This window comes from Aplysia californica, unplaced genomic scaffold (genome assembly GCF_000002075.1).
Source record: "Aplysia californica isolate F4 #8 unplaced genomic scaffold, AplCal3.0 scaffold00058, whole genome shotgun sequence".
Taxonomy (NCBI): domain Eukaryota; kingdom Metazoa; phylum Mollusca; class Gastropoda; order Aplysiida; family Aplysiidae; genus Aplysia; species Aplysia californica.
In genome coordinates this window covers 594657-605421 of record NW_004797328.1, presented here as the reverse complement: position 1 = coordinate 605421, position 10765 = coordinate 594657, and the positions used below count along the sequence as shown (strand labels likewise).

Sequence of the window (10765 nt, the reverse complement as noted above, 5' to 3'; positions counted from 1 at the left end):
ATCAGACTGATGCGTTCCCTGGTCATGTCAATATTTCTGTATGCATGTGAATCCCAGACCTTGAAAGAAGGATCAAAGCTGTGGAGATGAGATGCTGCCGCAAAATCCTTGGAATCTCATACAAAGATCACATCACAAATGATGATGTCAAACAATTAATCAAAAATGCAATTGGCCCATATGCTGACCTTCTCACTCAGGTCATAAAACGCAAACTGCAATGGTATGGACACATCACCCGTTAATCTGGCCTTGCCAGGATTATCCTTCAAGGCAGTGTACAGGGAAAAAGGAGCATAGGCAAACTGAATAAGAGTTGGGAGGACAACATCAAGGAATGGACAGGCCTGGACATCAAGGATACGCTCAGGAAAACTGAAGACCGGAAGGAGTGGAGGAAACTGGTGGCCAAATCTTCAAAAGCACCCTGATGGACATCAGGTATAGGGGATAGGTGAAGGTGAAAAATATATACACATATACCTCTTTCATAAAAAAAAATAATGCTCACCAATTGAGGCTTCAGTTCAATTCTCTCAATCAATCCCTTACAGGCATCCATTCAAACGCCTCCTACACTAAACCATTTGCTCAAGAGGAAATACCCTTAATTCAAACAACCATGAGCAGATATATGGCACTCTGTATGAGCTATTTCTACAAAATAAATAAAGTCCACATGACATATACAAACCGGAGTGCATCAAAAGGACAACAAAAAAAGACAAAAGTTCAGACTAAAGATAAAAGAATAGAAAATTTTAAACAAGCATTAGGACTATGATGGCAGTAACTACTGTGTTTTTTAAATCTTTCCTGTTCAACCCTGCAGTGAAAAGCCTAGCACACAAGTTCGACCCGACCTAAACTGACTGGGCATCCCGCTCGTCTCTCTCTCTCTCTCTCTCTCTCTCTCTCTGGATTTCCTCAGTCATAGACCTGACTATAATCATAATAGATCACTGACAAAGAGAGCTACAAATGTTTATACGCAACCATTGCTGGCAAAGAGTTTGAGCAGGAAAGGTTAATAGAATTTGCAGATTTTTTTTCAGAATACGAAATACAGGATTTATTGGCAGTAGGATAGACAAGCAACATCACAAACATTCCAGAAACATACAATTTCTCATTTTTCAAACACAGCTCACAGCTAACGGTTGACATATGACTTTATGTACAATCCACGTACACTACTGTAACTTTCTCAAACGCTGGTGATGCCACGCTGTAGCCAAACTTGCTAAACCCATGACAGTAAGCACCTGAAACACAAGTTATCATAAAAGAATGGATCAGAACTATGCAGTAACCTCTTATCTGTTGGCTGAAAGTTCAGAGGTAAAACTGTTTTTTTACTTAAATCTAGTAAATCTAGATAATGGGAAGAGCCTTCTGTCATAAATAGACTTTTATGATTTCATGTAGATTTAGACTTAAAGCCAAACTAGATACAGACAGATCATTTGGAAGGTGGAGAACTTGGCTCAGTGGTGAGAATAAAGAAAAGAGAAGATACAAAGAAGTGTAAAAAAACGAAAGAAATATTTTAAAAAACTTGGCTCAATTTAGTTTGTTGTAGTTTAAGTAGAGTTTTTACGGTGCTCGCAATTGCATACGGTCATATAAGCGCCAAAGGGGAGAAGTCCAAACGGGGAATCAGGTCTACTCTGCTCACCTCTCCAGCTTCAATAGTACAAAGTCTGCTTAGACTATTAAGGCACCCCGTAAATAGCGAGTCACTAGAGAGTGACAAAATATACAAAAGAAGTAGAGGGAAAATGACAATAGTAAGGATTAGGAAAGAAAAAACAGCAGTACCCTGAATACAGTTCAGGCACAGTTATGAGCATGACATTGTTGAAACAGCCCATTTACAAATCAACTGAGCATAAGAACATGTTAATATCCCCCCTTTGGGAATGGCCTTAAGACACTTCAGTCAGTAGCACCGCCCAGGGGGTATTGGCTCAATGCTGAGTAGAGAAAAAAAGAAAAAAAGAAAGAAAGACAGACAGAAAGAAGGAAGTTATACACATATACGTTGAGCCGCAAACATTCAAGTGACCGAAACGGATAATTTCACCGGCGCATTACACCGGACCGCCGCATTATTGCGCCAAGTGACAGCACAAAGTGTTAAACCAAAAACACAGCTAAACCGAAGAGTTTTAACGGTCCTACAGATTTCTATGTAAGCAGACTCCACTATATCAGTACCAGTATCTCTGGTTAAAGTAAGGCATTTCTCTGTTGCATGCATAACACTTGTGTTTAATTCCTGAGTGGGGTAATTAATATAATAACTATTTCCACCTATTTGTTGGGATGCTGTATCCTTCTCACTTCAGGTTGGCCTTAAAACACAGGGTTGAAGAAGCCCGCCTCCTAAATGATCCAGACTAAACTGTGTTGATGGGGGCATAAAACATTTACAATAAATCAATCAGTAAATACACAGAGAAAAAAGTAAAAAAAGAAAAATGAAAAAAAAAAGAAGGAAGATAAGCACAAGTACCTATGACCACAGACATTTTTTCTGCATGCAAAGGCAAACAGCATGCCGTCACATCACACCGATGCCACTACCCAAATTCGACAGGAAAGAAAAAAAAAAAAGTGAGACATCGTGGTGAAATTAGTAGCTCATCATGTCAAAATAATGTAATTAAAAGAAATCTGCAATTTTGTAGTCATTGGGTAATTTTTTTTTTTCAAACTTTCTTTTTATTGGCTCAACACCTGTCATGTCCATTTTAAAACACATTATTGCGGATTTTAAAGAAAAATTTTAATCAAATGCATAAAAAAAAGTAAATTTGCAGTTTCCAAGAACTCTCAAGCTTTGGAAGTCACCGGATTTTGGCGGCCATTTTCTCATCAATTTTACCTCTGAAACCAGGCGACCCCCACCTCTTCCAATGGTAAATATCTCGACTTCTATTTAAGATAAATGAGTAATTTTTTTCATTCAAAGCAAGACAAATGAAAAAGCTTTAAGATAATACCAATAACTCATCATGCTAAAAAATTGACGAACGCCTGATTTCACCACATCGTGACACAAATACATTACGTACACAAACTACTCACCATAATGGCCAGTCCTGTTGACAGCAACGAGAGCCCCTGAGAACTGTGGGTAATGTTTGATGATCGGGGCCATGGCCTTCTGGGCTGCTTCTGTGGGACTGGCACCATACTCCATCTCAATCACGGCTCGGAAACTGAGATACAGAAGTACCACAAGTTAAAACAATTTACAAAGACAAGAACTACATTTACTAAAAGTGCTTTGGTTCACACTGATCATTATATTTTCTAAAAATACATGTAATGTTCTAGAAAAACAAAAATTTCAAATCTCCAAGTTTCATCCTTGTACAACAATTCCTTCACAGTCAGGGTAAAGAATTCTTAAATGCCCCTCATAAAAGCTGCACATGATTGACACTGACATTACTGCGAGCCTAAGCTCATTGACCACCCTCACACTAGAGCCCCAATGACTGTGTTTGAACTACTATGGAACCAATGTACCAAAGATCAATTGCATTACCCACCTTCTGTCATAAAAGCCAATATTTGTCTGCTACATTCCCAGGTTAAAGTCAGCATTGTCCAATTCCTTGCAACATTCCCAGGGCCCAGCATCTCCCCCCCCCCCCCCCCCATCCCTTCCTCCATTTCATGTTCTCTTCCCAAAATACAAATAAATTTTCATCACAAGAGGGTTCAACCAAAGTTCACACTGACCTGGGCAGGAATCTCATCATGATGTCACCATCCCCAGTGGCAGCCGCACCTCCTACGCTGCTGTCAGCGTACGAACCGGCACCCATTACAGGGGAGTCTCCTACACGTCTGGAAGGAAATTAGTCATTGTTAACACACCTTAGAGACATTGGAACTCCTTTCAGGACTGTTAACAAGAATATTTACTTTGTAAAAAGATTGAAATACATCACTCTGATTTTCTGCATCTAGTCAAGAGTTTCTAAATTAGCAAATTAGAAGTTGAATGATTCTCTGTTCATTTGCTGGACTTATGTTACATCAGGACAAAAATTATCCCAATCTAAGAGAGAGGTATGGGGTTGGGTTTTTTTCAGAGAGCAAAGTTGGCAGCTAAGGTCCTGACTGATCTGCCTGACCATGAAGCTGTTGATAAAAGCAAATTTTTAAAGCTACAAATGACACAATGTAGACAATTAAGAAGCCCAACTGCTTTGATTTTATCAAGGCCAAGAGTGAATGTGAGACATACATGCCAGTAAAAGAATGAAGACACTCCTTAATGAGAATCAAACTCAAGTCTTTTGCTCTAGAGAAAAAGAATGTTTTTTGAGTAAAGAGAACCACATCAACACAAAAACGGTCAAAAAGCGAGGCAGACAAACAGGAACAAAAAAGGGAAAGAACAGAAGTAGCATGCGCCAACAACTCACCAGTGAATCTTCATTTTAAAATTGCAAAAATAAAACAGTGAGTACACATTAAGAAAATACAAAATCAAAAGAAAAAGTAAGCACAAGGGAAGCTAACCCCCCTCCCCCCCCCCTTTAAAAAAAACCCAGAGGACACACTAAAAACAAGCAAAGCATGCACAGAGAAAAAAAGAGTAAATGCATTTCACTAAAGACTGAAAATAAAATAGAGGCAATAGAAATGTGGTTTCTTAAGAGACTGCTAAGAGTATCATGGAAGGAAAAAAATCAAATGAGGTAGTGCTTGATGAAGCCCACGTGGGACGCTCAATGTTAAAAACAATCAGGAAACGACAAATGCAGTTTTTGGGACATCTGAATAGACATAAGGTCTTGAACATCCAACTCTAACAGGCAAAATTTAAGGAAAACGAGGCAGGGGTAGGCCCAGAACAATCTACTTGGGGAACCTAAACAAATGGGTAACAGGGAAAGATCAGGGAAAGGTAGCTTTTTTGAGAGCATCTGAGCAGAGGAATGAATGGAGAACCATAATCGCCGATGTCTGTCGCAGATCTGACACTGGATGATGATGATGATGATGCATTTCTACAAAGAACAAAAGAGAGAGTACACAGTGACAAAGCAAAAACAATACAGTGGAGTCCACTTATAACCAGTCCAGAAAAAACAAGAAGTCTGTTATAAAGACACTATTCTAAAACCCAATTTTTTCCCCTTCTTCATCTTTGTAAATTAAATACTGCTATAGTGCAATCAGACAAACATGCGAATCGGTTATAGTGGAATATTGCTGCTGCTAGAGCATAGACCAATTATACAAAATATGCAAAACCTCGCCAGTTGAGAAACTTGTTGGTGATCTATCAAAACAAAGAATGGAAGAGCCCACGTGTGCCCACAATGAAGGCCAAAGCGAATGAGTGGCATGCACAGACAAGCAGAATGCATCATGTGATAGGCCAGCCTAGTCTAGATTAACAAGGCCTACCATGCCTCTCACTTCTCTGATGCGGGGATGGAGAGGTCACATTGCTCATTGCTGTGACAGATGGAGCGAATGTGTGACGTGTGCAGGGTGTGATGTGTACCCATGTGCGCAAGCAGACAGAATGCACAACAGGGTGTGGTGAGGTGGAGGACAACACAGCAGGCGTGTTAGTCAAGAGCCCTTTCTTTCTGATCGCCAACGCCGGCTGTCAACATCGCAAGCACTAGAGAAAGACACCTGATTCGATTTTTAATCAAATAAGACCTAGAGGTCATATTGAACAAACACATCATCAGGGGAGATAAAAAAGAAATAAACAGAACACCAAACCCTTAGATTAGGCCTACTTTATTATTTCCCTTGAACTATTTACTGGATCCGTTATAACGTGAATCCTGCTTTAACGGATTTTTCGCACCAATCCCCTCTCTCGTTAGAACAGAATTCCACTGAACAAAGATAGAACACAATGAAAAGACAATAAACAACAAAACCCACCCAGGGACTTTGTGGTTCATCCCGTTAGTGGAAGTTCCAGCCCAGACCCGCATGCTGGTGTCAATGACGACCATGCCAATTGTGTCGTGGTTCCAGCGGTCAACGTCATGATGTTTGCGTTGGTAGTGCCACAGAGACTTTGGGGGGACAGGGGTGTAAGGACCACAGTTGTGGCGGGGGTCGGGGGTCACATGCTGTGGAAGGTACCAAAAGAAGACTGACTTACATAACATTTTAACTAACACATTGCCTGCTTACTTTAAATATATTTTTTTTTAATTAGACAAGGAATACGAAACAGACCTGCCACTCTATGAAATCTGAAAATCAGAATATCAGGAGAAAAAAATCAAGATCAAAAACAAATCACCAAGGTCACTGTCACGGGATGCTTGAGATTTGTGGAAAAAAATCAGGATATCCGGATTAAGTCGGGATGAGTGGCAGGTGAATGTTAAACCGTTACACGATTTAATTTTCACTTTTACACCCGCACTGGACATTGCTGGTCAAGAAGTGTGGAAGTCCTCTCTCCTGCCAAAAGACGCAGTTTGATTCTTAGCTTGACAAGGTAGTACAGAACATGAATAACTTTGGCTTTTCTTAGGGGTTTTTTTTCAAACCCATAACATGAAAATTGGAAAGACCTGGTCCCTCATCTAAGACAAATAGGACAATATTCAAGGCTCAGACTGTATCTTGTTCATGCTTATGACACTAAGATAGTAATACATAAAACAGTCCCCCCATGACCCATGTCTCGGTTACAGTAGACACATTCCCAACAAATCTGAATCTAACTTATTCACAATAAGCCCCTCACCTGTCTGTAGTTAGGCTGGCAGTTGTTTTTGCGCCATTGTTTGTACATCTCTCGTGAGTGATTGGTGGCCAAACTTTCTTCTTTGAAACCCATCTCAACAGCAAAACGACCAGCTGAAAACAGTAAAAGAAGACAAATTTTTTAAAATTACTCTTTCCTGTCAACCAGAAGCATACTAACCAATACCTTTTACACTACATAACTTTTCTTTTTTTAAATATCTATACCACACACGGTTGATACAGAATAATAAACTTTTCTAAAGTACAATCTGTTTTTCTTTTTAAAAGGTGAGTTTAGGGCCCACATCATAAGGATTGAGATTTTGTGTCTGCGTGTCTGCCAGAAGCACAAAGGACTTGTAAGCTTTCTAACATTCTAGTCATAAATCTACTGAGTGAAGACTATCATGAATAGGGTATCTCCAAGAGGAGAGGCATACAGAGGGTCTATAAATTATTCAGCAACCTGCTTTAAAGACCACCTGTCCAAGACAATCACCTGTAGGAAAGACAACTTCCCATTTCCACCATTGTGGGGTTTTTTTCTCTATATTTTGGCACTGTCCAAAAAGACCAATAGTTTAAGATGACCACATTGCTACTTGACAATAGACGGTCGTCTTGAACAGATTCCACTGTATGAATTATAATAAATCTGCCAATAATGTTATGATCCAACCATGATATACTGGTCACTTGAAAATGTTTCAACATGCAGAAAAAAAATAATAAGTTCTGGTTTCAATGTTGAGAGACATCAAATTTAGCCTACAGCAACTTTAAACTATTTACATGAATAATGAATCCCAACCCCAGATTTTTATTGAGAACCTGCGTATAGAACTCAGCATGGTTTAAGAATAAAAATAAGTTGACATTTTTTGTCAGTAAGCAAATAAAGCATAACAACATCGATATAAGCTTTATTCAGACCTGATTCACCCACAAGTAAGGTGTGGTCTGAGTACCTCATCACAGCCCGAGCCACACCGATCGCATTCTTCACTCTCCGCAGGTCACCAACAGCTCCTACAGCAAACGTATCTCTGCATGCAGGACAACATCAAAAGTAAGTCAGAGCAACACACAGACTGGGAAATAGTTATTAAATGCAACATGACACCAATGACCACAGTACATCTTTCCTGAGGAATACCCAATACACGACAATGCCAGAATGGTCATACAGCTCCAGCCAGTGTCAGTTAGAGACAAACTTTTGGGCACTCAAGGGACGGCTTTTTGGTATTATCATATGTATACAGTCGAACCTGGGTAAGACAGAATCGCAAGGGAGCCAGAAAAAAATTATGTCTTAGACAAGGGAATTTAGGGGGAGATGGAAGGGGGGGGCCCAGCCTCCTAGCTGGTGGGATCAAGGATCGCTTGTCCAATCGGCAAGCAGTGGTCAAAACTTCACACCTCTCAATTGCTATCCTGTCTGATAATGACATGCGTCAGTCTTACTTTTCCAATTACCACCAGAGCTTGCCTTTCATAGGACCACTGTTTGACCTTTTAAAAACCGAAACATTTGAACAGCTCCTTTGCTTCCACCCTTAGCCCCACCCACCGGAGTAACAAGCACAGTCAACCGATGCTACCCCTCATTGCCATCATGTAACAACGATTCGAGGAACTCTTTTTTCGGCTGGCTGTATGATCAGGGTGGCAGGCATTGGTCAAACTAATTTCACACCATTGGTCAAACTAATTTCACACCCTCTGGCTTGTTGCTACCCAGGAAAGTTTTCGTAGTGGCTCACTTCTCGAGCACTCTCACAGTCATGAAATTTCTCACCTACACTACCCTGACCATCTGCATCGCTCAGGGCTCACATGATGGGGGTAACATTTATCCCCAAATTGCACCCCTACTCCCCTTCCTCGCCCAGCGGCATGGCCACGGCGTTAAGTTTAGAGCCGGCGGAACCAAACTTGCGAGTTTTGATTCAAATCAGGGCTGAGTGGGCAAAGCATTTTCCGTCTTAGACAGGTGGAACCCTCAGATTAAAAAGGGAGTGGATTTTTCCTTCCATTTCCGCATTGGACAGGTTTCCGTTTTATATAGGTAATTAAAGAGGAATATATCAAGGGGGGAGCGGGGAGATTCCATTAAGACAGGTTTCCGTTTTATATAGGTTTCCGTTAAGATAGGTTCGACTGTATGAAGAACAAGGTAGATGAAAAATATTATGTTTACCTTCCAAAAAATAAGAATCAGTTCCTAAGCAAAGAGCACTAAGCTCCGATACAAAAAGGACCATGTTTGTAACATCTGCTGCATGCTGGGTTGAGGAATACCCACTAGTTCTACTTTTTAAAGATAAATAATCATGAGTGTTCTCCATCCCCCCACCCCCTCAACACAATTTAGATAATTTTAAAGGCAAGCTGCTTCCACCCTGCCTGACAAGGCCAACCTGGACTAAGTGGGACACAAGATCCCATAAGACAGAATACTTTAAAACTGCAAAACCAAAGTATTTCAAAGCAGATTGGGTGCTCCAATAGTTCAGTTGGAATCAAGCTGAACTACAGAGATGGCAGCCCTGGTTCAAGTCCCCAACTGAGCGTTCTTAACCTCAGAATGTTTTGTGGCATTTTCAAGTCTCTCAGCCCATTTGACTCTGTATTAACGGAAATCGGCCTTTATTTCGAATGTTCCCATTTTTTATTAACCAAACAGTGTTGAAAGGGACGTTAAACACATGTACTTGCTTACTCACTAAAGCACAGATTTCACATTGAAAGGCAAACTCCCATGGCAGAGTAGAAAAAAAGGTAAGGTTCAAAATGATGACTCACCACTTCATCGACCCTCCCTCTTGTCTCTTTCACTTCTTAGTAAGGGTAAAAAGAAGCATATTGACATCACAATGGCCTTTTAAAGCCAGGAAACAGCAAGACAGACGGAAACAACTACGGGCAAAAAAGTGGAATATTCCAGTGATACCCTCTAGTTACTCATCCTCTCTCACTTTATTAAGAGGAGATACAATGCTCTAAACCCAAACAACCAGTGGGCAAATTTTCTGGAAGACACATGAAAATAAGGAGCATATTAAGAAAGAAGTTCCTTCCTTTGATTTGATTTTAACTTTTTATCTAACTGTTTCATTGCCCTGGCCCAAAACAGTTTTTGAATGAAAATGAAATGGTATGGGTTTAACATCCTGTTATGTCCCTATCAACACTAATAGGTTATTTAAGAGGGGGGCTTCCTAGTCTAACGTCCGTCTCCGAAAGGACCAAGACAAGTGGGAAATTTGTGTAAAGTGCCTTCCAAGGACACAACATCGGACCGAGCTGAGACTCAAACCCTGAATCAGCAATCTCACGATCACGAATCCTGTAGCCTAACCACTAGGCTACCGACACCACAAAACAATCTTTGGTCCATAGGCCTACATATTAATATAAAGCAGGCTAGATTATCTCTATAGAAAAAGGGTTAATATCATGTGCATAAGGATCCAAAAGGGACCACAACATTATGAAGTACAGATTACCCATCCATGATCATGGCATCTAGAGTGGTTTCCCCTCTCTCATCAGGGTTACTCCCATAGCCCACACTCCCGTCACACTGTTCTGTCTCACACGTGGAGCAGCCAATGACCAGACTATCTTCTGCACTAGCCCCAGACTGTAGAGCTGCCCACGCTGGAGAGAGCAAAAGAAACAGGAAACTTTTACAGTCCAAAATCAACATCACAAAAGAACAGAATTATAACATGTTAAATATTTCTTTACATCTGTGTTTGTCCCACAGCATGATTGCACGCGTGGCGAGCCACTCATGCGGTGTGGTCAGCATCACTCCCCAATCCCCTTTCCCCATTGTCCCCCCTTCCTCCAGCCTCTCGTGGTGGTGAGACAAGGACCATGTTATTGGCTGTAACAAACAAATAAACACCTACCAGAGGCCAGAAAGGCAGTAGAGCCAAGTCTTCAGTTGAGAATGCGAAGTGGATTTGTTTCGAGATTCGAGTGTTCATGC

The 10765-nt window shown here is 40.8% G+C and overlaps 1 protein-coding gene across 2 annotated transcripts in view; it reads right to left on the bottom strand.

The window, feature by feature from the left end:
* LOC101852228 (N(4)-(Beta-N-acetylglucosaminyl)-L-asparaginase) overlaps positions 1 to 10428 on the bottom strand; it is a gene marked incomplete at its 5' end in the record, with an annotated part of 32133 nt that extends 21705 nt beyond the window's left edge. The window contains 7 exon segments of one of the 2 annotated variants that reach the window (XM_013079631.2): positions 909 to 1265; positions 3094 to 3227; positions 3757 to 3864; positions 5938 to 6131; positions 6761 to 6873; positions 7696 to 7808; positions 10275 to 10428. In XM_013079631.2, coding sequence (XP_012935085.1) covers positions 1174 to 1265; positions 3094 to 3227; positions 3757 to 3864; positions 5938 to 6131; positions 6761 to 6873; positions 7696 to 7808; positions 10275 to 10428 — 908 coding nt within the window. 2 annotated transcript variants of the gene reach the window in all.
* Between the last annotated feature and the right edge of the window lie 337 nt (positions 10429 to 10765).